This window comes from Amblyraja radiata, chromosome 26, assembly GCF_010909765.2.
Source record: "Amblyraja radiata isolate CabotCenter1 chromosome 26, sAmbRad1.1.pri, whole genome shotgun sequence".
Classification (NCBI taxonomy): Eukaryota; Metazoa; Chordata; class Chondrichthyes; order Rajiformes; family Rajidae; genus Amblyraja; species Amblyraja radiata.
The window spans coordinates 16,647,690-16,675,334 of record NC_045981.1 but is presented as its reverse complement, the minus strand read 5'-3'; the positions used below and the strand labels follow the sequence as shown (position 1 = coordinate 16,675,334).

Genomic DNA, 27,645 nt, shown 5'->3' with positions numbered 1-27,645 from the left:
TACAGAGACAAAGGGGAATTTGGGGAATGGCCGAACAGTTCCCAAAGATCATTGCAAATTATGGACCAGAACCAAGATAGGTGAGAGTTTGGAAGTGCTGGTGAAAGGGATTTGAAAAGAGAGTCTAATGCCAGAGCCAAAGGGAATTGATTGCTGAAATAGTGAATTTGAAGGGATAAAAGGAAAGGTCTGAGATGTGCATACCTGCAATTGAGTCAATAAGTGTATAGGATGCAAAAGATAGTGCATTCTGGTGAAAACTCAAAAAAAGGATAGTCTGAGGAAGAACTGGAGAAAAGCCTGAAGATGACTCAAAATCAGATGGAAATACCTATCATAGTGTGGAATTTCAAGGCAAAGTTCTTCCAGTAGTAGCTGCATGACATCATCACATTTTGCATGAATCTTCAGTGTAGCTACACCATCTTTTGGTGTCCACTGAAAAAGATGAGGGAGAAGCACCAAATTACAGCTTGTACGTAATGTCTTTAAAATAGGTTTGCTGCCAAAATAAGATGATATCAAAGGTAAATTAATTTACCGTCCAATAGGGAGAAGTGAACCAAGACAACAATGCACCCTTCTAATGCTTTAAGTAGGTTAAATATGACAGAATTGAAATTAAATTAATCTGCCTTCATCTGTCAGGGTATTGAGTATAGAAGTTGAGATGTTATGCTACAGTTGTACAAGACATTGGTGAGGCCACATTTGGAATATTGTGTTCGCTTTTGGTCAGCCTGCTGGAGGATGTTGTTAAGCTGAAAAGAGTTCCATGGATATTGCCAAGACTCTAGGGCCTGAGCTTTAGGGAGAGGTTAGGAATTTAGCCCTTTGAGCACAGGAAGCTATAGGGTGATCTTACAGACGTGTATACAATAATGAGGGGGATAGGATGAATGCACTTTTACCCAGGATAGGGGAATCAAGAAGTCATGGGTTTAAGGTGAGAGGGGAAAGATTTATTAGGAACCCGAGATGCAGCCTTTTCACAGGATGGTGGACATACAGAATGAGCTGCCAGAGGTAATTGAGGCAGGTCCTATAACATTTAGAAGTATTTGGACAGGTACATGGATTGAAAATGTTCAGAGGGATATGGGACAAACACGAGCAAGTGGGACTAGTGTAAGTGGGCATTTTGGTTAGCATGGACAACAAGTTGGGCAGAAGGTCAGTCCCCCTGCTGTAGGACTCTACAGCAGGGAAACAGGCCCATATAGTTGACAGGCCCCATGACCATAACATTGAACTTAAATGTAAATGTATAATCTGCGTTCAATATGAAAATACATTCAATGTCAAAAGTTTGCTTCCCTCACACAAGCATATAACTATATTGAGCCCAGGCTAGAATTAATTTCAAAACATCCTCCAGTTGAAGTAATAACGTAGAGCACATATTAAGGTTGTACTCTGTCCAATGAGCTATGTTTTCATCCTTTAATAAAATGGACAATATGCATTCTAAACTGCTTATTGTTGACTGGTTCATTATATATTGCTTTAGATGCCAGTTGTATACTGTTCCCAAGACATTTTTACACTGTAACTTTAATGGACACATAACCCATTTAAACATAAAAGCAAGCTGCAAGACAAAGGTTTGAAAAACTGAGGTTGTGTGATGGTAAATCTTAATCAAAAGCCAAATAAGGAATAAAAGTTAATGGTGTAGTACAATAACCTATGTATGGTTTGGCAGCACAGAAATCAGGACCACGACAGCAAGAATAGGTGCTAATTAACAGCAGACAAAAACGCATTTTTTTAATGATTTAGGTTTAGATTTAGTATTATTCTCTTGCCTCCAAGACAGATTTTCACTGTTTCTCAGAACACAGGATAATAATAATACTAAACCCAAGCAATAAAGGTTAAAATAATTAAGCCGTTATTGGAATACAGTCACTTGTTAACAGTACAATGTCATGAAACACATCGTTTAAGGTAGGAAATCAGTTATAGAGTCATAGTGATACAGTGTGGAAACAGGACTTTCGGCCCAACTCACCCACACCGGCCAACAATGTCCCAGCTACCTGCACTTGGTCCATATCCCTCCAATCCTGTCCTATCCATGCACCTATCTAACTGTTCCTTAAATGGTGGGATAGTCCCAGCCTCAACTACCTCCACTGGCAGCTTGTTCCATACACCCACCATCCTTTGTGTGAAAAAGTTACCCCTCGGATTCCAATTAAATCTTTTCCCCTTCACCTTGAACCTCGAGGTCCTCTGGTCCTCGATTCCCCTACTCTGGCCAAAAGACTCTGTGCATCCGCATGATTTATTCTTCTCATGATTTTGTATACCTCTATAAGATCTTCCCTCATCCTCACACGCTCCATGGAATAGAGACCCAGCCAACTCAATCTCTCCCTATAGCTCACACCCTCTAGTCCAGGCAACATCCTCGTAAATCTTTTCTGAACCCTTTCAAGCTTGACAATATCTTTCCTATAACATAATACGCAGAACTGAACACAATATTCTAAATGCGGTCTCACCAACGTCTTATACAACTGCAACATGACCTCCCAACTTCTATACTCAATACTCTGACTGATGAAGGCCACAAGCTTTTTTGACCGCCTTATCTACCTGTGACTCGACCTTCAAGGAACCATGCACCTGTACTCCTAGATCCCTCTGCTCTACTATCCAGAGACCTACCATTTACTGTGTAGGTCCTACCTTTGTTCGACGTTCCAAAATGCAACACCTCACACTTCTCTGTATTAAATTCCATCAACCATTCCTCCGCCCACCTGGCCAATTGATCCAGATCCTGCTGCAATCGTTCACAACCATCTTCACTATCTGCAAAACCACTAACTTTTGTATCATCAGCAAACTTGCTAATCTTGCCCTGTATGTTCTCATCCAAATCATTGATGTTGATGACAAACAGTAATGGGCTCAGCACCAAACCCTGAGGCACACCACTAGTCACAGGCATCCAGTCTGTGAAGCAACTTTCCACCATTACCCTCTGCTTCCTTCCATGGAGCCAATTTGTTATCCAGTCAGCTATCTCTCCTTGGATCCCATGCGATCTAACTAGAGAGCAGTTATCTTTATACCAGTGTATCTTTTGATTGACTCTCAAATGTAGCTCTTACCTGCAGGTTTACTATATACAGTTTGGGTCTTTTGTGAGGTACTCTACTCATGCACCAAAGACATGCATACTTTTTAAGAACCTGAAAACAAAAAGACATTCTAGTTTAATCTAAAATAGCTTGTTGCACTTGGTTCATTTAACATTTGAGCTACTTGCTGAATAAAGGTTTAGTCTGGAACTAACGTAAAAATGTTAAAACAGAAAACTGAAATATCAATCGACATCCAAAAAATCATTCTCCTCAAACCTGCATTGTCAGAAAAAAACACAAACACCCATAAGTGTCTAAAAATAGGGCCCTTAATTAAAGGCAACCTTAAAATAAACTCCCAAGACCTCCAGGGGGTAACACAGATCGCAAGATGATCCTTGTTGGGAAAATGAAAGTCTGAATGTGGTAAAACTATTCACATTAAGACTATTTGTGATGGAGCAAAACTGTTTCAATCTACAGTTTACATTATCTGCCAATGGTTGGTGCCAAATGAGTACAATGAGTAGTAAAGCAACAATATCCCTTATGAAGTAGGATGCAAAATGAATCTAATTGTATAGAACCACAAACAAGACTAGTAAATAAAAGGATCCTGCCCTAAACAAGAAACAGAGCTAGTTGTCAAAGTCTGGTGTCCTATATTCCTTTTTCCTCTGCACTGTAAACTATCATATTATAGAATATTGGTTCTTAGCTTTCAGATACAGAACCAGCAATTTCAGAAGATAATCACTGAATCAGAATTGTTACAATGCAATTATTAACCATTTCATAAAATAGAATAGTTGCATCAATCCTGTTCAGTCTCTTTTCTCTAAGATCTGAAAATCCTAATTTACTTTGATGGCTCTAATTCACTTTCCTCTGAATTAATTTAAGAGTGTATATATATATCACATATATATCTATATATATAATATATCATACATGTGTATTATATTTATAATATATATATATCATATATGTTATATATTATATATCATATATATTACTATTAGATATATTTATAATATATTATAATATATATTATAATGTATATATAATATATGTGCAGTACTCATGTTAAACAGCAATTCTCCATTAAAAATAATTATAGAGACTGCATAGCTCCTTATTCAAAACTATCTTTATAACAATTCTTATTTACATAAAATATACAATGGGGTGTGACACAAGAGGTTCAAAAGCAGTAAGTTAATGCAGCATCTGCAGTGACAAAGGACATTTCTGGAAAACAATGCTTAACCTTTAAACTGGATCCAAGACAAATGATGACATCGGCTTCCTTGGCTGCCTCCGCTGCCCCCTTCCAGTTTAGCGGCTGCTCCAGTGTTCCCTTTTCACCAAAGTGCACAATTGTGTCTCGCAGTTCACCGCCACATTTGTGACACTTTCTTCCAGTATTGTGTCTGTGTAGCGATGTGCGTTCAGTGACATCAAACAGACGGATGTATTCTCGGTTAGGAGAGCAGTACGTGCAGACCTATTAAAAACCATGGCGTGACAGGAAATAAAATATTGAGACATTTGCCAACATCCTTATTTGTATTTTGTAGGAGAAATAACAGATTAAAAATATTAAAGTTGAGGGGTCACTTTAACACAAACAGTACTGGGAAAATATTGGCCTGCTTTATTTTATGACAATTTTAAAGTTTGGTGAAAATCTGCTCAAATACTCAGTGGCGGGTTAGAAATAGGGGGCACATAATAGAGTGGTGTAGACAAGCCAGCCCTCAGTCCTGCTCTGAGGCTAAATTAAGATTGTGGCAATTCTGCCTCAATTCTATTTCCCCACTCAATCTTCATATAACCCTAACATGTTTACTGTCTAAAAATCTATTGAACTCTTGAATATACTAAATAATAGCTCTCTGAAAAAAAATCAAATGATTACTTCTACACAAACAAATGTAATCTCAGTTCCTAACACTGCTTGAGGAACTCAGTCAGTGAGACAGCATCTGTGGAAGGAATGGACAGATGAAATTGCAAGTCAGGATCTTTCATCAGACTGATAGAAGAGGGGGGAGAAAGCTGTAAAAGAAGGGTGGGATAGGGGCAAAATATAGTGATGGTGATAGCAGCAAATGCTACAGGTGAAAAGGAGGCGTGTCAGATAAGGACAGAAGAGGAGTGAAACGAGAGGGCAGGATATGGGTGGAAGTGAATGGGGGCAGGTGGAGAGGGAAAGAGGGGATAAAAGGAAATATGGGACATAGAGAGAGAGGAGAGAGGATTGGGGATGTGGGAAAGAGCAGGGTGACTGAGGTGTGGGTTGGTGGGAGTGATGGATGCACAGATGGAGGGGTCTGGGTGGGAAGGGGATGAAGGTTGGTGGGAGGATGGGAACGAGAGGGAGGTATTACTTGAAATTGCAAAATTTAATGTTTGCTTTGGGATGGGGTCAAGTAGGTTTCTCAGCATCTCCTGTTTATCCACTTCCAAACCAGGCACATCTATCTCATTGAGCTCACCATGCAAAAAACATTTTTTTTCATGGAGCAATGAATTGGAGTGAATAAAATTAGGAGTGCAATGGTTAATAGTAAATACAATAGACCTACATCACTGTGTCACTCATCAAATCTAGAACACGAACAGTTATGCCAATGGTCTGGGTTCAATTAATACCTCTGGTGTCAATATGTGGAATTTGCATGTTCTCCTTATGAATGTATAGATTATCTCTGGATATTAAGGTATGCTTCCAATTACCAAAGATATGCTGATGCCCACCAAGTCCGCATCGACCAGCGATCCCCGCATATTAACACTGTCCTACTAGGGACAATTTACACACTAGGGACAATTTACAGTTATACAAAACCAATTAACCTACAAACCTGTATGTCTTTGGAGAGTGGGTGGAAACTGAAGATCTTGGAGAAAGGCCACACGGTCACGGGGAGAACGTACAAACAGCACCCAAGTCGGGTTCGAACCTGGGTCTCTGACGCTGAAAGCACTGTACGTCAGCAACTCTACCGCTGCACCGTCGTGAAGTTATCAAAACCTTCTGATAGCAGAGAAAAGCTGGCACCTTTGTAAAATCTGTTATGGGTTAATTAGTGGATACGTAGAAAGCAGAGAAAACTCTAAAAGATCACGTGAATCTTTGTTCTAGGAGCAATCTAGTTGGATTGTTCCCAACAGCCGTTGTATCAGGCACTCTTTAATAAAGTACAGCCTTGATTGTGTTACCTGATCCTTGTGGTGTGTTTTCAAGTTTTCAGGGGTGGCGCTAGAGGTCAGCTTCAAACTTGGGCTACTGGAACTTTTCGAGAGAGCTGCACTACCTACAGTTTCATTGTGATTTCAATAGAAAATTCCACTTCATTTAAAATTAAACAGATTAGTCCATTTGATCACCAAGGCTAAAATGTTGCTATACCGTGGTTGGAGCTACTCTTTGAACACCATTCCTCAATTTTATCCTTTCACATAAAATAAACTATTTTGAATTTTTACTTTGCAGAATTTGGTAAGCTCAAACAAGCTTTCACCTCAACAGTAATCCCCTTTTGCCTCCAGGTAGATTAAGTTAGCTCATCTCCATCAAACCAATGTCACAAAAACAACCGGCCCCAAGTTGTGTTTACAATGCACACGCAATCCCAATCACCATTTGAAGATGAAAGTAGGTCAATGAGTAAAGACAGATGATTTTGGAAAACAAATCATATTTTCCCCTGAAGGAACTGACTACTTACTAAAATAACGACCATTTATACAAATATCATCATCTTTGTTTAAGCTGCTGCAGGTTTTAAGCACAGTGGTGTTCAGTCTTGAATTCCAACTACCTCATTGTAGGCCTTCGAACTATCTTTAATTGGACTTTACTGCCTTTTATCTTCAACTAAATGCTATACCCTTTAGTTGATTGTCACATTTACTGAGATACATTGAAAATACTTTTTTGTTGCGTATTATCCAGTCAGCAGAAAGATCACAACATTATAATCAGTGTACAGATACAGGAGATAGACACAAAATGCTGGAGTAACTCAGCGGGACAGACAGCATCTCTGGAGAGAAGGAATGGGTGACGTTTCGGGTCGAGACCCTTCTTCAGACACAGATACAGGACAAAGGGCATAACGTTTAGTGGAAAATAATGTCCAGTAAAGTCGAATTAAAGATAATCCGAGAGTCTCCAATGAGGTGGATAGTAGGTTACGACTGCTCTCCAGTTGGTGATGGGATGATTCAGTTGCCTCATAACAGCTGGGAAGGAACTGTCCCTGAATTGCCTGATGAGAGGGGAGACTTGGGAGAGTCTGGGGTGAGACTCATCCTTGATTATCATGGCAGCCCTGTATCTGTACATTGTGGATGACTTGATTGTAATCGTGCAGTTTTTTTTGCTGACTGGATAGCATGCAAGAAAAAAGTTTTGACTGTACCTCAGTACACATGACAATAATAAACTAAACTAATACACTGATATTTGCAACTGACCTCGAGAATTAAAAAGTAGACTAATTATGACTGTATCTATAACATACATGACATATCACACGGGTGTTCACAAATTTCCGAGAGAACGATGTTACAACACGTGCTCCAATGCCCTTCATTACCTTACCTCTATGTACATATTTCCATGCAGTTCTGAAAGCGCCTTCCTAGGTAAACTGCTTCGTAAATGTAGCCCATCACAATTCTGAGAAACCACATGTTGCACCTGAAAGGAAATGAGTAACAGGAATACAAACCTTTTACAATCAAAGAATTCTGATTTGGTTAAAAACACAAAAGGTATTCAAATGTCAACCTGCTATTGTTCTGAAAGATTAATTTATTCAAGGCTGAGGCCAAAAGAGCAATTTGCAGTGACTGAAACTGGCCTAAGTCACATTCACCTTTAACTGTCTCAGGGGTTATTGGAGGGCGAATCTTTCACGCGAAAATGAACCGTTCTGTTATAACACATCTCCCTTGCTTCAATTACTTTGCAAGTTAAACAATATAATTTGCAACATCCTATGGCAATATATTTTCCCAAAACAGCTAATTTTCACAAATCAAGAATGATGTCTGGATTAGGATGTTTTAACTGCAGGGAGAGGTTGGACAGACTCAATTTTTTTCTCTGGAATGTAAAGGTAGAGGAAAGACCTGATAGAAAATAAAATGATGAGAGGCATAGATAGAAGGACCAGTCAGAGCTGTTTTCCCTGGCTAAATATCAAAAACTAGAGGGCATTGCTTTAAAGTGAGAGAGGCAAAGTTTAAAGGAGGTGTGCGGGCGGAGCAGGTTTCATTTTACCCAGAATGTGCCTGGAATGCATTGCTGGGGATGGTGTTGAGGCAGATACTATGGTGGCATTAAAAGATTTTTGGATTGGCACATGGATATGCTGGGAACGGAGGGATATGGATTATGTGCAGGTAGAAAAGAGTTGATCCTGGCACCATGTTCAGCACAGACATTGTGGGACTAGGTTCCAAGAAACTCAAATCAGCAACAAATGACTTTAGAAAGCTGAAACTGTAAAAATAATGTTTAGAATGAAGATTTTGCAAACTTGTCAATGGTAAGACTGTGCACAATGAGCAAGGGTGAACTACACTCACAAAAGATAACTATATTGCATATTGAAAATCAATTAAAATGAATAGGTCTTCAGTGAATTAGAAGAAACTATGTTCAAAACAGAAGTTGGTAGACTGCAGCAACATAACCTCAATAAGAACCAGGACTGTTAGGCTACATAATTAGCATTAACTATACAATAATAAAAGCTCAAATACCTCTTGCATTGTGGGCATCCTTTTGTCCTGCCTATTGTGTAGTTACTAATCTTGCTCAGGAAATCCTGAGCCAACAATAAAATACCCGAGACACAGTTAAATGTGAATGTGGCTTCAGTCAGCAAAGGGACCTTTGCAAAAAGCTTACATAAAACTTGGGCAAGAATCCTGAAATTTCCAGGGATTGTTGAGCTTATTAAGAGTTCACTTGTTTAACAGCTGCAGCTTCCAACTGTAACCAGAATGTTTCTGCCATTCTATAATATTTAGAACAGTTCTTGCATAATATTTCAGTGTCTTGTTTATATTTCATCGATTGTTCTTAACCTCAGCTGTAGCAAATTGTCATCTTAGTTTAGTTTAGAGATACAGCTCAGAAAAAGGCCCTTCAGCCCACTGAGTCCGCGCTGACCAGCAATCCCCACACGCTAACACTATCTGACACATACTAGAGACAATTTACAATTTTACAGAAGCTAATTAACCTCCAAATCTATATATTTTTGGAGTGTGGGAAGAAACCGGAGCATCCGGGGAAAACCCACACAGGTCACGGGGAGAGCGTATAGACAGCACCGTAGTCAGTATCTAACCCGGGTCTCTGGCGCTGTAAGGCAGCAACACTACTGCTGCGCCACCATGTCACCCACGACATTTACTCTTATTTCATGACATCTATTACTTTTATATTTATAAGATAAGTTTAAGAGTATTAGCTTTTCCACATTTAATTTTAGGTTATTTCATTAATTGTCTTTCAGCACCACACCAAAGCCATTTAGAATGCAACTGACATTAAATGACACAGTGAAAGATTCAAAAGTGAAGCATCTTTTGAAGTGAGCTGCTCAATGAATAAATGTTCATCCGTTTCAAATCATTTGCCATGGTAGGTTGTTATCAGTTGTATTCCAGATAATTTGACATCCTAACAAACTTTCAAAGATAATAAAATGACATACTTTACAGTAGTGACATCAAAGCTATTTCCTTTGTGCACCAGAGATTTCCAGGCAGCAGGAAGCAACGAGGAAATTGTTCATTTGTGCTTTTACAAAAATACTAATTATTTTGGGATGTGGATAATGCTAGTATGACCAGCATTTATTGCCCATCCTTACTTGCCCTCGAGATGTGCACCCACATTCGGCTAACAGAGGGAATTAATGCTTTGGTAAGGGATTCTAATGTTCTGGGGTATTTTGAACCAGATAGCGTAAAACTTTGGAATGTTGGACTGATTTAGTTTCTAAAGAGTTGGGAATAGAGCAAATTCTGAACAATCATTGGCAAACTTTGCTAATAGAAGGTCATTGTTAAAGCAACAGAAGATGGCTGGCCCCTGAACTATTGAATCATAGCTCTTGGGCCAAGCTGACAAACTCTAAGGCCTACTGCGCTACCATTAATCTGCATACACTCTCAACTTACTGGTCCTAATAAATTTGGTACTTTTTCCAATTTGGAATTAAAAAAATTGAACACTTCCAAAACGGCAGCACTACAACATTCAAAACAGAATGTAATAAGAATTAGGCGGCTTAGTGGCGCAGCGGGAGAGTTGCAGCCTTACAGTGCCAGAGACCTGGGTTCGATCTTGACTACAGTTTGTATGTTCTCCCTATGATTGCGTGGATTTTCTCCGGGTACTCTGGTTTCCTCCCACACTCCAAAGGTATACAGGTTTGTAGGTTAATTGGTTTTTGGAATATGTATATTGCCCCTAGTGTGTAGGATAGTGCTAATGTACAGGGTGATCACTGGTCGGCATGGACTCGGTGGGCTGAAGGGCCTGTTTCCACGATGTATCTCTAAAGTTTAAAGAAGTAGACGTGTAAACCTCACAGACAGAGTTTACAGGGAAACAGGACTGTCAGATTTGGGGATTTCACGTGAACTATGAGTGCAGCTGGAAATAAATGGGCAGTATAAATGGAAATAAATAAATCAATGTCTGCCCAACTTGACTGAGATATTCTTAATAATTAGCAGGGAACTTAATGTCAGCATTGGGGTTGCTATTGTGTCCACAGATTTAACGTATCTGATAAATCACAATATATATATAAAACTACAGCCCATGTAACTCAAGGGTCTGAATGGGTAAGAAATTAACGAGAAAACCAAATATAATAAATAAATATTATCCAGTCATCCAGGATGAATGCAAGGACACTTTTTCAAATACATATTAACAACCTAAACATCAGTGTACCCGGGACAATTTCAAATCGTTTGATGACACAAAACTCCAAAATATGGGGGAGGATAAGGATGATAGTAAAATATCCCAGGATGGAATGGAATGACATATGGCCAATAAAATGTAATACTGTGAGGAGTTGAGAGATAAATTTTGCTCAGAAAACATGTAGCATTAATTAAATAAATGGCATGATTATGGCAGGGGTCGGCAACCTTGGTCTGCATAGGGGCCGGGACGCATGTCTGTGAGCGGATGGCGAGCCACATCTATCACGTATACACATGGGTCCCGCCCCAGATGGCAGGCATCAAATCACGTGTTCACAGAAGGCAGACAAAAATGCTGAGGAAACTCAGCGGGTGAGGCAGCCTCATGCAATCCTTGCATGTCTCACCCGCTGAGTTTCTCCAGCATTTTTGTCTACCTTCATTTTTTCCAGCATCTGCAGTTCTTTCTTAAACGTGTTCACAGAAGGTGCGCGGCCGTGCCAGTGGCTTTGGGCAGGATCTGGAACAGCCGCGTTCGGGGCAGGCGCTCGGCCGCGCTCGGGGCGGGAGCTCAGCGGACCGGATGATTACGGGGAAATAAATCCGCCTGCGGCCCGGATGATTTCGGGTTACGGGCCGCATTCGGCCCAGGGACCTTAGGTGCCGACCCCTGTTATAAGGTGTGTGCTATAACAGAAACCTGCAAACAAGATTTTGTAGGTGAGTGGTAAAATTGCAAACGTTTCTAAAATGCATACATGCCATTCGATTTGGCAGAGTGAAATTTTAAATTTATGTTGCAGTTAGGCAGCAGCAGATGTATTGTGTGCAATTGTAGTCACCATAACACAGGCATGATGATAGAGAGCTGAGGAAGTTAGTTAGAAAATGGCACCAGAGGGGATGAAAATTTCAATTAAATGCAGTCCAGAAACACATTGAATATATTTTCATAATACTTGCGCTGATGGTTGTCAAATAGCTATTGGGAATCCCCAAATGGCCATAAGGGGTGAAGATTATCTGATAATGTTGTTGGATAAGGAGCCTCGATGACAAAGGAAAACACCAAGTGAATCTTCCTGCAATGGCCTGGAATTCATGGAGATTAACAGTCATTCAGTTCCTCCCATGGAAATCTTGAATCTACTGTGAAGCCGCTGTTATGACAGATGCCAGTACCTTTGTTACTGCATCTATTGGATTCTGCAGAGTCTAGAAGCAGCATCCACTTTGGTGGGATTAGTCAGTGTATTAACAAAAAAAAGGGTAAAGGGGGAAAAAGTAAACCACCCAATCACCTTTCCAGTCCTAATTTGTGACAAACCTGGAGAAGGATTCATGTCAAAGGCAATTTACAGCCTATGGATCAGTTGGTAAAGAACAAATTACAGCTTAATGCTTTATCTATTTCCAAGTCATGTAATTTATAGTTTTAAATAAACAATAATTGTTTTTTGTTTTTTTTTAATTAATTTTGAGTTTTTAAAAACTCCTGAGGCTGAATTTTGAATTATTTTTGAATTCCTGTGGCTGCCACAATGTTGAAGACAATTGAAAATTATTAAAACAATAAATGATTTAACAGTGGAATAGATGCTTCACCAAACTTTGGGTTCTATCAAAGTCCATGAATAATTGCAAGGAGCAGCTACGGCATCACACCACCAAGACATTATCCAACTCGAGATGTTAAGGGCTAAAGTGATGCACCCAGTTTCAGAGAGTATGAATGGGTGCTACAGGGCAATTCGAGTTGCCACACCAAATACAACATAAATTGACTTTATGAATGTATATGTTAGAACTGTATGTAACTTGAAAGAAAACTTGCAGACGAGTCCACTGCCCTTGATCCTCTAGATGGCAGACTTCACAAGATGAGAATGAGCCAAAGCCAATTTGACAAATCACTGTATTTTGTAAATGTTACATACTGCAGCCAATTTGGAGAAATTTGATAGGTGGTGTTCAAATTCCAAAAGAGTGTAAGCACAATAAATTAGGAGTAATTCAGTTTTGTTTCAATGATTTCTTGATGACCTCTTACCTAAAATACACTAATGATATTCGTTCTTCTGCTGCTCTTTTACCAAGTGGATTTGACCCTGTTGCTAAAGGATTCTAAAATATATTGCTTGCGATATGAATAATAAAATTGTATTAATTTTTCATTGAAAAATCACTTTTAGAATTCAATTATGAATCTTGCTATGCCAACATAACTTTATTAATTACCAATGTGACCAGGATTCTGAAATGTCTACCTTAATTGTCTATTACAATGCCAAAATGTCATATTTTACCCTTTAAATTCAACATTTACTAAAGGTGCACTAAAGTGTCCAGAAGAACAGATGTTGAAATACGTCATATTCCTTACCAACTTTTCTTTGTAAAGTTTTGTGATACCCATATGTGTCAGCGTGGGCTCTGCCTCACTGATGTCTCCTGCGCTTTATAACAAAGACAAACAAAAACATTCAAAACAACGAACAAATATATGATATTGCTTTTTGTATAACCAAAGAAGGTCTATTGATAATACTACTCGTTAGAAACTCAATACTTACCAAGTAATCCCAAGATGTGCACTTTGGCAACTAACGTACAACCCGATCAATAACAGCTACATGCATATTAGCATAAGAACATTATCATGAAGCGTTCAATTGCTTCAATTTGTAACAATGGGCTCTCATTTCTGACTAAGCCTCCTTCAAGCAACACTATTGGAGCTAACTCTTGGATACTATGTTAGCTGCAATTTAAGGATATGATAAATGAAAGTGCACATTTAAAAAAAAAGCTAGATAGATCATTCTGGGAGTACTGAAAAAAGCTTTTAGCAATATACTGCAAACTTAACTATAACATCTGCTGACATTAAATAAACTGGAGCTGCGTTTCCTGACGGGACCGGCCAGAACCTCGGTTTCGGCGCGGAGCTGGCGATGCTTTGCCCGGGTCGCCACCCTGGAGCTCCGGAATGCTGAGTCCGCCGATTGAACATCACGGAGCTGTGGGTCTGTGGAGCGGCCAGCCGCGGGCGGTGGCGCTGACTTTAAAATCGGGAGCCTGGGATCTTTCGCTGAGATCGCCCGTGGTGGAGCTCTGTCCAGCGCGGCCGGTCGGCTTCGGAAGCCGCGGTCTCCGGTAAGGAAGCGGCCGTTCCATGCATCCCAAGCAGCTGAGAGGGTTCTCCCGACGCCGGAGCACCATTACCCGGCGGGAAGGGCCTGAAACATCGGGCCTCGTAGCGGCGACTGCGGAGGCCTCCATAGGCCTGACTATGGGTGGACAAGGGGATGGGGACTGGACTTTGTGCCTCCCCTCACAGTGGGAACCATTGTGGGGGGATGTTTTGTTTTATGTGAAATTCTTCTTTAATGTTGTGTTGTATTCTTATTAGTGCGCTGCAATGGCAACTTGAGTTTCACTACACCAATTGGTGTATGTGACAATAAATGAACCTATGAACCATTCTTTAATCCCTAAATCTAAACCTAAAAAGTTATTATCTGAAATATTCCGCTGCATAAAAATATTTTTCTTACCTCACTGTCCTGCCACTCTGCAATAAAGTCCATACTCCATTCGGACCCCTGTAATCTGGAATTGAAGCAGCCTGTGCAAGGTATAAAACAATAGAGTAGTGTTTTAATGGCAAGGCAAGGTAAAAATTAAGTACTTAAATAAATAAATAAAATACAATCATGGGAAACTGGGAAAGGCAAAGGTTTGATCAAAGTGGCAAGCATGGACAAACTGAGTATAGTTGAGGCAGAGATACAACTCTCAAAGTTGGGGCATGGAAACTGAAGGTTTGGTCACAAGGTGGCTCTGTAAAATGGTATTAGATGGTTTGGATAGAATAGATGCAGACAGGATGCTTCCACTAGTGGCACAGTCTAGGACCAGAGGCCATAGCTTCAGAATAAAATGACATACCTTTAGAAAGGTGATGTGGAGGAATGTATTTAGTCAAAGGATGGTACCTCTGTGAAATTAATTGCCACAGACAGCTGTGGTGGCCAAGTCACTGATTATTTTTAAGGCAGAGGTCGACACATTTTTGATCAGTAAGGATGTCAAGGATTATGGGAAAAGGCAGGAGAATGGGGTTCAGAGGGAAAGATAGATCAGCCATGATTGAATGTCAGTGTAGACTCAATGCGTCAAAAGGCCTAATTCTGCTCTTATGACTAATTAACTTATGAACTTGAGATTCAGGTTTAGATAGGAAATAGTCAGTAAAACCGATATTACTCAAAAATAAAGTCAGAATGGAAATCATATGCAAATATACTCTTCAATATTACCTAGATAATATGCACTGTGTTCTAGGCTTGGATTTTTTTTAAATATACACAAAAAATACTTATTACTTTAAAATATCTATTGAAGTGCCAAAGCAGAGTGTGGTAATTGTGCGGTTTCCGACAACAGGACATTGAACTGGCTACAGCGTCTGGATGGCGTTACATACTATCTGCTGCCTCAAACGCAAGAAGAAGACTAATGTCCACAAAATGAAGATTGCAAACAAAGTAAATGAATACTCATGAGTCTTGGCCATCATTTATTTGTTGATCAGAAATCACACATAAGACCCACTCACCTTCACCCTCCAGGCAGCACAATATGGACAAAACCTAAAGTGTTGGGGGAATTCAGCGGGTCAAGCAGCATCTGTGGAGGGAATGGACAGTCGACGTAGCTGGTTGGGACAGTTTTCTTCAGACAACATAGACAAATATAGACAAATATGATATATCCATCTCCTAATTCACAGGCTAATGACCAGACAGGCCATTCATACTGTGCCTTGGTTAGGAAGGAAACAATGCTGGGAGTCTAGGGCTCAAACGACTATCGTACGATCACTATCTTTGCTCTCAAATTAAGTGCGCTACATTTTCTAGTTGAGAAAGTAATAAACAGGAAACATTTGAAACGGATAGTAAACCTTACAGAAACAAAAAGGGCACCAAAGCTGATTGAGGTGATCTTGCGTTTGAAAGTACAATGAGAATCTTTACTTCAATGACACGGGAGATGAAAGATCTATTCCTTTTTTTTTAAAGGGAAAATTGCTCTTCACGTTTGTCAAACTCTTATGCCTATTGTTCAGCATAGGCAGAAAGTCCCAGTAGATGGCAGCATACATCTTAACCAACCATGACACACAGATATGCTCCGGTTTGTGTGGTGAAGTGACAGGAATGAGAGGAATGGAGGAATCGGAGATGCAAAGGGACGTGGGAGTGCTGGTGCTGGATTCCCTAAAGGTTAATTTGAAAGATGAATCAGTAGTAAGGAAGGCAAATGCAATGTTAGCATTTATTTTGAGGACTAGGATATAAAAACAGGAATGTAATGCTGAGGATTTATAAGGCACTGGTCATACCACATTTGGAATATTGTGAGCAGTTTTGGGCCCCATATCTGAGGAGGGATGTGCTGGCGTTGGAGAGGGCCCAGAGGAGGTTTACAAGAATGGTCCCAGGGATGGAGGAGTTAATGCATGATGTGAGTTATTGGCAATTGGCCTGTACTTGCTGGAATTTAGAAAGGTGAGGGAGGGGACCGGGGGGGGGAAGGACCTAATTGAAAATTACCGACTAGTGAAAGGCCTGGATAGAGCAGATGTGGAGAGGATATTTCCACTGGTGAGTGTCCATTACCAGAGGGCACTGTCAGAATAAAATGATGTATCTTTGGAAAGGAGATGAGGAGGACTTTTAGTCAGAAGTTTGCCACAGACTGCTGTGGAGGCCATCATTAGGTATTTTTAAAGTGGAGATTGACAGATTCTTGATTATTAAGGGTGTCAGAGGTTATGGGGAGAAGGCGGGTGAATAGGGTTGAGAGGGAAAGATAAATCAGGCGTGATTGAATGGCAGTTGACTCGATGGGCCGAATGGCCCAATTTTGCACCAGTGACATATGAACTTACAATCCAATAGTGTGAATATCAAATTCTCTATTTCCCCCACCCACCCACACAGACGTTTCTCCCACCAGTCTAGTCACCCAGCTCCTTTTCTCTCCACTGTATGTCATCACACATTCCCGTGTCCCATATTTCCCTTTTATCCCCCTCCTTCTTCTTCACTCCCCCTCACCTGTATCCACCTATCATTTGCCAGGCTTTGCCCCACCCAATTTTTCTTTTCCATCTTTCTCCTCCCCTACCCCATCTGTATGAAGGGTCCTGACCCGAACATCGTCTGTCCATTCCCTCCACAGATGCTGCCCGAGTCATTGAGTTCCTCCAGCAGTTTGTAATTTACTCAACTTTCCAGCATCTGCAGATTCTTGTTTCTCCATTATTCAAGTTTTGTTGCACGAAGGAATTGAATTATTCAGTTACTGAAGTTGAGAATGGAATTAAACATACGGCAAATATCAAATCCTCTTTTCAAATCTTATTATGGAGGCCAGTTCATTAAAAGCAGTGATAAATGGTCCTTACAATACTTCACTTACAGTACTTTAAATTACTTTCACTTTCCCCGATTGTTTCTTTGAAATCTCAATGTTCTTAAAAATCTTTGGTCTGATATATGCTCCTGTACTTTGTTTAATATGAAATGAAATGTAATTAATTTCACTAGTCTACAGTGGAAAAAACAGAGAGTGCAAATCGGACATAAAGAATAACGTAAGCAGTGGCAGCATCGTGGGACATCTAAGAGACCCGATAACACGGAACCAATAATTGGGTTCAAACCTGACCTCGGGCTGTCTGGATAGAATTTGCACATACTCCCGGTGACTACAGTTTCCTCTGGGTGCTCAATATGTAGGTTGGTAGGTTAATGGGTCACTGTAAATTGCCCCTTGTGTGAAGAAAAGTGGTAGAATATGAGGTGTGGGGAAATTAGAAGTACAACTCAGGAAATATTGAAAAAGCTGATGGTTCTGCCACCATCTAAACATTAATGCATTTCGTTGCAAACGAATGCATTTCGTTGTCTCTGTACTGTACACTGACAATGACAATTAAAATTGAATCTGAATCTGATCTAACCCAGTGACCCATTTTCTAAAATGATGATAATATTTAGGTGGAGTCGATATATCAAAGTTTCCATTTGTAAGAAAACCTAAACACCATACATTTAAGTTAGGTGTTAATAATAACAGAGACACCATTTTACTTTATGGTGAGAATGTGAAAACATACCACTACAAATGGTTGACGTGAATAGCATGATGCATTTAAGAGCAGTTGAATAAGAATTTAAGGAACAAAATGAGAAGTACCTACTGACAAGGGATATGAGGCTTGTTCAGAGCTGTGGCAAGGACGTGGTGGGTTGAATGGCCCATTTCCGTGCTGTACAACTACAACCATGACTCAAAGACCCACTGAACAAAATAGACTGCTTCCTTCCTATACAGACTATGCGACCAATTTCTGCATCTCACCACAAGTCTATACAAATCCTATCCCAGAAAACGACACCACTCAAGAGTAATTATTACATGGATACTCAATGCTATGTAAATTAATGAAATCCTTCACAATGGTCACATCTATCTGAAGGAAAGGTATATTTTTCTGCCCTCTGGTGGTTTCTTCTGATAGCAATGGCAACAGGCTGGGACTTTTTTCTTTGGGAAGTAGGAAGCTGAGTTGTGAGTGACCTTAGTGCGTACAATATATTGAGGAGCATTGATAAAGTGAACACAGCCTTTTCCCCAGTTAGAGGATTCCAAGTTTGAGGGCATAGGCTTAAGATGAGAGGAGAGAGATTTAAGAGGATCTTCGAAATATTGACAATCGCTTTGCCTCTACAGATGCTGCTCAACCCACTGATTTCCTCCAGTAGTTTTTATTTCCTGCAGATTGCAGCATCTAGTCACATTTTCATTTTGCCTTGAGTACAAAGTGCTGCTTCAACAGTTGGTTCTAATGAGCTCTAAATAACAGGTTCTTAATTCTTCCTAGCTTAGTTACATGACTGCCTTACCGTGCTGATTCCAGCGCCAGAATAGATCACTAAATATCGTGCTGCCTGAATAGCTGCTGCCAGCAGGTTAATTTTTTTCTTCAATTCATCAGGTTCATCTATGACCTACATAGGAAAATCAAAAAAAATATCAGGAATTAAAGAATTAACATGCACCCTTTCTGCATCAACATCTTGCAGAATAACACTCTGTAAATCACTTAAAGTTAGTTAAATAAACGCTCTAAAGGCTTGACAGTCTAATCTTAATACCCCCATGACTTCAAATTAGTGCCAGAGTACAGAAAAGACCCTTCAACCGAACCTGTCCATGCCAACCAAGATGCCACATCTAAACTAATCCCATTTGCCTGTTATTGGCCCACATTTCTAAACCTTTCCTGTCCGCTTACCTGTTCAATGTCTTTTAAATGTTGTCATTGTACCTGCCTCGACTACATCCTCTTGCAGCTTTTTCCATATACCCACTATCTTCTGGGGAAAAATTGCCCTCAGGTGCCTATTAAACCTTTTCCCTCTCACCTGAAACCTATGCCACCAAGTGAGAAAAGTGATCTGTTTTACTTGTGTTGATATTTTACTACCAGAGCAAGAGAACTCTTAACTTAAGAAGCAGTATAATAGGCACCGCAGGGCCTAGGTTTAATATTTCATTTGAACTATGACACCTATGACAATGAAGTGAACTTGCATTGATATGCCTTGCCTCGTTATGCGCTTATGTTCAAAAATAAATGTAGAAAAGTTAATCATGCTTTTGTTTTTACGTGTTGGAAATTTGGCTAATTCTGTTGATGACAGCATTGTATTGCATTCTCCGTGAGAGTTATAATCTATTTGGGAAAGTTTTAATTGTGCTTCTTGCAAAGAAAGGATGTGCATCTACAAGTGGTCATGGTCTACTTCACACGCTCAGATAATCAAATTATTCAAAACCTGTTAAGTGACTTTTTGAAGTTTAACTATCGCTGTTCTGGGTAGATAAAGATTGCACACCATGGTCATAAATCACTGCGAGATAAATGATTAGCTATTCTTTTTGGCAATATATATTGAGGGATAGATATTAGGTGAGACACTAGAAGAATTCCCTTGCTCTTCAAATTAAATGGGCCTGCAAAACCGCAGGGGCCTCTTTAACAGCTCAATATCATCGTACATTATCGTTTATTTGAATGGGGGTAAATTTATAACCTGAATCATAGACAAGAGTGCTACCATTGGACACATGGTACTAATAATAGTGCTAATAGTTTCTCACTATGCATTGTTATGGTGAAAGTGAAAATTACATTCTTTCATTTCTTTACATTCAGTTCCAATAATAGTCAATAATCAAGGTCGTGAGAGCAGGAAATACCCAGCTGATCAGGCAGCAGTGGCATGAGAAACAGTTAACATTTCAAGTAAACGGCCACTCATCAGTATTTCCAGTACTCATTTTTTCCCCACATTTCGGTTGTCACGCAGCAGCAACATTTTGCTTTTGTACTGAACTCTAACATGTAGTGAAAGGGCCACCAACATTGAGAACTATTGTATCAGTTGCATCTCCCTTGATTCAGAAATCCTTTATGGCCCTACTCCAAGGTCTTAGTTTAGTCTAGAGATTCAGAGGGGAAGCAGGCCCTTCAGCGCCTGAGTCCATTCCGACCAATGATCCCCGCCCGTTTGCACTATCCTTCACACTAGGGACAATTTACAAATTTTACCCAAGCCAATTAACCTACAAACCTGTATGTCTTTGAAGTGCATGAGGAAACCGGAGCACCCAGGGGAAACCTATGCGGTCATGGGGAAAACATACAAACTCCGTACAAACAGCATCCGTAGTCAGGATTGAACCTGGATCTCTGGCGCTGTAAGACAGCAACTCTACCGCTGCGCCACCATGCTGCCCCTTTGAGCATATAGTCCACACTAAAATTAGAAGACCAGGAATGTGTTCCACTTTTGGAAGTACCATTACTTGTTTTAACCTATAGCATTGGTTACTTTTTCTTGTCAATTGCTTACTGTTCACAACTGTGAAGAGTGCAAGAGTTAACATTTCAGGATCAGGATCTTTCAACAACTCTTTCTCTCTTCCCGTGGATGCTACTTGACCTTCTGAGTATCCCAGCACATTTTGTTTTTATTTCAGATTTTCTCGAAACTTTTTTTTTCCCCAAAGGAACATTGGATTTTCTGAAAAAATTACTTGATGGCAGCAGCTAATCTAGTGCCACGAATAGATTTTTAAAAAAAACCCATGGCATTATTTTGAATAGCTGGGAAGTTATTTTTAATATTTTCCAATATTTATCCTTTAACAAAGCCGTCAGATTATCCTATTATTTTATTTAGTGAGTGTGGGACAATATTAATGGCTAATTGGCTGCCAGTATTCCCCCAGTACAAAAGTGGCTATAATTAAAGGATTAGGTTACAAGCTGAAAGTACATAGGATGCTGTGGGATTTTGTACATGCGATGGAATACAAATCTATTTGTACGCCGTTGAAATAACTACAGGTATTGATCTTAACTGCAGACTAGTTCTATCTTTTTCAATGTGTATGAAGGAACAGCAGATGCTGCTTTAAACCAAACACAGACACAAAAAGCTGGAGTATCTCAGTGTCAGACAGCATCTCTGGAGGAAAGGAATGTGACAAAAGGTCTCGATCCAGATCGTCACATTCCTTTTCTCCAGAGATGCTGTCTGACCCACTGAGTTACTCCAGCTTTTTGTGTATATCTCTAGCTTTTTTAATAATTGATTCCCTATTATAAACCAGTGTCTATCAGGAAAAGGTCTCGAGCCGGACCTAATCGATATCTGAAAGGAATTCAGTAGCCATGTACGAGAAATTGTATAAATTACCCACTTCTTCCAGCTTCCTCTTTCGTGCCTCAGTCTTCTGTTTTCGCTTCTCCAACTCCTGCACAGTGTCAACACATGCTGAAAGCAGGGTGACGTCATCCTTTGTTCGTAGCTCTTCTGGTTTTTGAAGTATTGTAGAGACCTGCAGGAGAATAAATTAGGGATATTTTAAAATAAGTAACAGATTACCACCAGTTGTTGCTGATGCAGATTCAATCGCACATTTGAGTTATTATAAAATGAATCTAGACCAGGCAGGTGTAACAGTGTTCAAAACGGCAAAGGTTTTGCAGTCACAGAGACATTTTCTAAGGTATACAAAATGCGAGAGTGACTCAGTGGAACAGACAGCATCTCTGGTGAGAAGGAATGGGTGATGTTTCGAGTCAAGACCCTTCTTCAGTATCAGAGGAAAGGGACCCGACTCCCCCGATTCAGTCTGAAGGGTCTCGAGCTGAAATGTCACCCATTCCTTCTCTCCAGAGATGCTGCCTGTCCTGCTGAATTACTCCACCGTTTTGTGTCTATCTTCGGTGTAAAAAAGAATTTTCTTCACAATTTCAAATTATTAATGTAACAACCATTGTGTCTTTAGAATTAAGGTTAAACTCTATACAATTTGGACATCCAAAAAAACAGTTTGAAAATTCTCAATGAAAAAAATACTTGATTCTGTGAGTTTATCACCTAATAGATACTGGAAACACTCAACCTTTGCATTACAAAACTATAGAGGCCAAGTCAGATGAGTTTTATCATTTCATTCCTGCAATTCCTGTTCACCATTTTTCATAGATCTCAAATTTCTGCACAACTGTCAAATCTATGCAAGGTACACAACTCAATATGCCCTCTAGGCGCAAGGTCACAGGCTATAATTTCTTCCATAGTGCAATTGTTTTAAACTTATTTACAAACCTGCACATCCATTAAAATTAATGCACATGTAACATTAGGAAGAAAATTATATTGCCGAGGGCTTTTCAACATTCAGATATCACAACCCACAACTAAAATCTTATTGACACAGTGCAATTTAGAATCCTTTTCATCCTCATTGTTACCTACCTGTGGCTGTGCAGTAGAAATAGGCAACTGTGTACCACACAGGCATTTTGTGTGAAAGCAAAAAAATTTCAACCTATGTTTTACAGAAACTAATTAAAATGCAATTTTATAAATACATAATCTCTGGTGTTAAAAGATCAATGGTGGAGAATAAATACGCTGGAAAGCAACAGGTAATTTATTATGTAATGGCACTGCCACCATGTGGTAATGACTATAACAATGTCACCTCTCCAGGCATTTGATGTTTTAATATTAGGATAAAACTGGAAGAATGCCATTAATGCCTCATTAAAGGACAACATGATACTTATTCATCGGCTTTAATCACGTAATGAAGGTCTAAAAAAAGAAATGTTTTCCAGTGCAAACATTTATATAATTAAAGCATAGATGCATAATATTCCACCCCCCCCCCCCCAGGCACTTACCATGATTCTCTCCATCCTAATTAGAAATATGTTGCATTGAACTTAATGGTTAAGGGATGCACACCCATCAAGTGGGAAAAGAGTTAATAAGCACGTGCCAATTTAAGAAATGCAATTTACCCACTTAGAATCAGAGATTTACGGGATTGTACAGTACAGAAACAGGCTCTTCGACAAATGTCTTATGCCCAAATGTCTTATATGTCACATTTGTACCTGCCTTTACCACTTTCTCTGGCATTTCGTTCCACGAACACACCACCCTCTGAAAAAGTTGCCCCTCAGATCCCTTTTAAAACTCTTTCCCCAGCCCCCACCACCCTACCTTAAACCTCAGTTTCAGACAACCCTGCATAGAAAATGGCATTTTATATCACTAAAGTAGTTCATTTTTCAAATTTGGTCTCCATCGATGACTAATTAATCACAACACTTCTAGGGGCATCATGGCACCAATTTTGCTCTCCTTAGCTGTTTGGCCAGAGCCAAGTACAATACACTACAACACTGTTCACTTTGAAAGTATATTACAGTAATAATTCCATAATTGCCTGAAAGCACTATTCTGCAAACCAATTCATAGTGTTTTCCAGCATAGGAACTCCAAACTCATCTACCTTCATCTATGACAGTGGTGTTTATTGAATAACTGACCACTCAAGAAGACAATTTTGATTAACCCTCTCTGGTCAATGGTGTGTTTCAAATAACTTTGAATGCATGAGGAAGGTGTACAAGAATTAAGATCCATATTTGGTCATCTTGGACACATTTGCAGATAAGCAGCGAGGGAGAATAGAGCTGGCATGTGATATTCCTTTGCAGTGAATAGTGAAATCTTCGCAAGTATTTCAAATTTAAGTATGTTCAGGAAAGTTTCCTCTAGCAATATATAGAGGGCCCTATTGGGGAGAGAATACAGCTTGACCTACTCTTCTAAAATGGGACAGGGTAAGCGACTGAGGTATCAGTGGGAGAGCACTTTGGGAGCAGTGATCATAGTTTTATTGGTATTAAAATAGTTATGGAAAAGGACAGAACTGGGTCACATTAATGTTCTAAATTGGAGGATTATGATGGCATTAAACAGGAACTGGCAAACATTGATTGGAGTATGCAAAGGATGGTTTGACAAGTGGAAGACTTTTAAAAGTGAATTAGTAAGAGTTCTGGTGTCACTGTTACAGTGAAGGGTTAGGCTGGCAGTAGATTTTGAGGCTCTGGTCAGGGAATTGGAGAAGGCATAGGCAAGATACAGACAGTTGCCATTGTGAATCCCCAGAAGAGTGTTGGGAATACAGTTAAGAAACCCAAGAGGGCAAAAAGGGGGTATAAGATAGCTTTGTCAGAATAGAAAGATTAGTGACGAGGGAGAGAAATGACACCTCAGTGACCACAATAGATGGACAAAGTCCTCAATAAATTTTTCTCCTTTTGTTATGGTGGCTTTTATTATGGAGAACAACATGAAGGCCAAGGAACTCTGAAAAGTCAATGGGATTGTGTTGGCAATAATCAGCATCATAATAGAGAAGGTGCAATATATCTTAAACATACGAGGAGAGACACATCTCGAGGTCCTGATCAGGTATATCCAAGAACACTGTGGGTCATAAGAGAAATAATTGCAGGAGCCCTGGCTGAAATATATGTGTCATCTTTAGCCATGGGTGAGGTGCTGGAACACAGAAGCGTGGCTAATATTGTGCCTTTATTTCAGAAAATCCTGGAAACTATAGAGCAGTGGGCAAGTTACTGGAGAGAAATCTGAGGGATAAAAAAGTATTGATTTGAGATAGCCAGCAGAGCTTTATGCAATTTTTTTGAAGACATGCCAATAAAGTTCACAAATATTTTGAAGACATGCCAATAAAGGTTAATGAGGGCAGGGCCACATTGATCATACATACTTAGCAAGACCTTTGATAAGGTTCCACCTGGCAGGCTGCTCTGGCAGATTAGGAGGAGCCATCTTGGTGAACGGCTGCTAGCCAGCAGCCGTCCGTTTTAAATCTGTTTTTTTTATAGTTTTTACTGAGTCCTGTTTTTTGTTTGTAGGGGATATGGTCTTTTTAATGTGGGGGGTAGGTGTAAACCTAATTTCTAGGTCCCTACCTGGTCGGTGTGGCAGCTTCTTCTCCGGGCTGCCCGTCGATCCGTCCTCGTGGCCTACCTGAGGGCTTGGAGCGCCGTTTCCTGGCAGGAACCGCCCAGCACCTCGGCCTCGGCGGCGGCACGGCATTGGAGCGCTGGTGCGGAGCGGAGCGGGCGATGCCTTGCCTGGGTCGCCGCGCTGGAGCGACGCGCTGGAGCTCTGGCGAGCTGGACCGCCGAGAGCAACAACTCCGGGCTGCGGGCTGCGGAGAGGCGGCGCCGACTTTGTCATCTGGAGCCTGGGAGCTCCAAACCGGCGCGGCCTTGTCGGCTTCGGCAGCTGCGGGCTCCAACCAGAAAGCGGCCGTTCCAAGTGGCCCAGCCGCCGAAAGGACTCTCCCGACGCCGGGGCAAGACCACCCGGTGAGAACGGCCAGGGACATCGGGCCTCCGTAGAGGCAATTGCGGTGGCCTCAATAGGCCTGACTTTGGGGTGAACATGGGGTGGGGACTGGACATTGTGCCTTCCCCCATAGTGCTATCCACTGTGGGGGGATGATTTTTTTTGTCTAACTGTAGTCTTGTAAGTCTGTGTCCAAGATGGCTGCCGTGAAGGGAGAGTGGACGCTGGCACGAATTGGTTGCCGCTGCTCTCTCTTCACACTGTGTTTTTGATTTTCTGTTTTTGGATTGAATTCTGTTTTTAATTTGTGTCTCTGTGATGTCTTTATTATTTGTTATATTCCGATTATATGTTATTCCGATTAAATGTCTATTATTGTTATGTCTGTATTCTTTCTTTATGTGCTGCACGGAGAGGACGCTGGCGCTGTTTGTTCGCCGCTTCTCCGTTTGCTATTGTCTGTTACTATTGTAAAGCGACTTTGAGTCTTAGAAAAGCGCTATAAAAATAAAATTTATTATTATTATTATTAGATCACATGGGATCCAAGGCAAGGTAGCTAATTGGCTATAAGATTGGCTTGATGATAGCAAACATGATGGTAATAGTGGAAGATCATTTTTCAGACTGGAGGCCTGTGACAAATGGTGTGCCTTGGGGTGGTACTTGGGCTGTTTGTCATCCACATCAATGGTTTGGACGAGAATTTATAAGGCATGGTTAGCAACTTTGTAGATGACATTGAAATAAGTGATGTCAGACAGCAAAGGAAGTTAAGAAGAATTATAGCAGGATTTTGATCGGGTGAGTGATTGGTCCAAGGAATTGTAAATGCTTTTAAATGGCGTTTAATTCAGAAAAGTGCAAGATGGTGCATTTTGGAGCGTTAAACCACATTAGGACTATCACAGTGACTGGTGGGGGCCCTGTGGAGTGTTGTAGAACATAGAGAAATGGTACTCAATTATAAATTACCTGGAATGGGCTTTATGTTTGTGTCCCACTGAAAAATACGGTTCTCACCCCCTCCCCTCCCCTCCCTTCCTTTCCTCCCTCCCTCCCTTTCTTTCCTCCCTCCCTCCCTCCCTTTCCTCCCCTCCCTTCCTTTCCTCCCTCTTTTCTTCTCTCCCCCCCTTCCTTTTCTCCCTCCATCTTTCCTTCCCTCCCCACGCCGAGCACAGTAAACGGCGGAACCTGACCAGTTTGATCCTGGCCCGCTGCTCCTCGACGGCCCGCTTCTGCCGCCGCTCCACTGCTTTCCGCGCCTCCCTCTGCGACACCCCGGCCATCGCCGGCGGACGGGCGCCCGCGTCGTCGGGCCCTTTAAAGACGGAGAGTGCGCGGCGGACCGAGAGGCCCGAGCGCGGAGCCGGGCAGCGCTGCCACCCACAGCGGCCACCCGCGGTCGGAGTCCGAACCAACGATTATAGAGGAGCTCTAGTATCTTTGGTCCGAACCTCCCCACCGCCTCCTGGAGGCCTTAATTTGTTCAAAAATGAACTTTATTCGGAATATATATATATATATTCAATTTTATTTATGTGTGTGTATATATATAAAACACACATATATATATATATATATATCCAGATATCTATATATATATATATAGATATATATATCTATATATATATAATCCTATATTCTAGGAATGAATATAGTATTGAATTGAAGATAATGCATGAAGAGTTTTTGCTATGTATATATTAGCAATGTTACAAAATTTT

General features: G+C 40.5%; 1 protein-coding gene across 1 annotated transcript in view; it reads right to left on the bottom strand.

Annotated features, from left to right (window-relative positions):
- The window catches only part of sirt7 (sirtuin 7), a 33,003-nt gene extending 5,693 nt beyond the window's left edge, over nucleotides 1-27,310 (bottom strand). Inside the window, exons 1-9 of the mRNA XM_033044325.1 lie at nucleotides 27,118-27,310; nucleotides 21,927-22,064; nucleotides 19,058-19,162; nucleotides 14,633-14,703; nucleotides 13,459-13,531; nucleotides 7,714-7,812; nucleotides 4,369-4,605; nucleotides 3,126-3,206; nucleotides 332-438 (exon numbers count right to left, since the gene is read on the bottom strand). Of these exons, the coding sequence (XP_032900216.1) occupies nucleotides 332-438; nucleotides 3,126-3,206; nucleotides 4,369-4,605; nucleotides 7,714-7,812; nucleotides 13,459-13,531; nucleotides 14,633-14,703; nucleotides 19,058-19,162; nucleotides 21,927-22,064; nucleotides 27,118-27,207 (1,001 nt within the window). The 5' untranslated portion in view covers nucleotides 27,208-27,310. The remainder of the gene's footprint in view (nucleotides 1-331; nucleotides 439-3,125; nucleotides 3,207-4,368; nucleotides 4,606-7,713; nucleotides 7,813-13,458; nucleotides 13,532-14,632; nucleotides 14,704-19,057; nucleotides 19,163-21,926; nucleotides 22,065-27,117) is intronic.
- Between the last annotated feature and the right edge of the window lie 335 nt (nucleotides 27,311-27,645).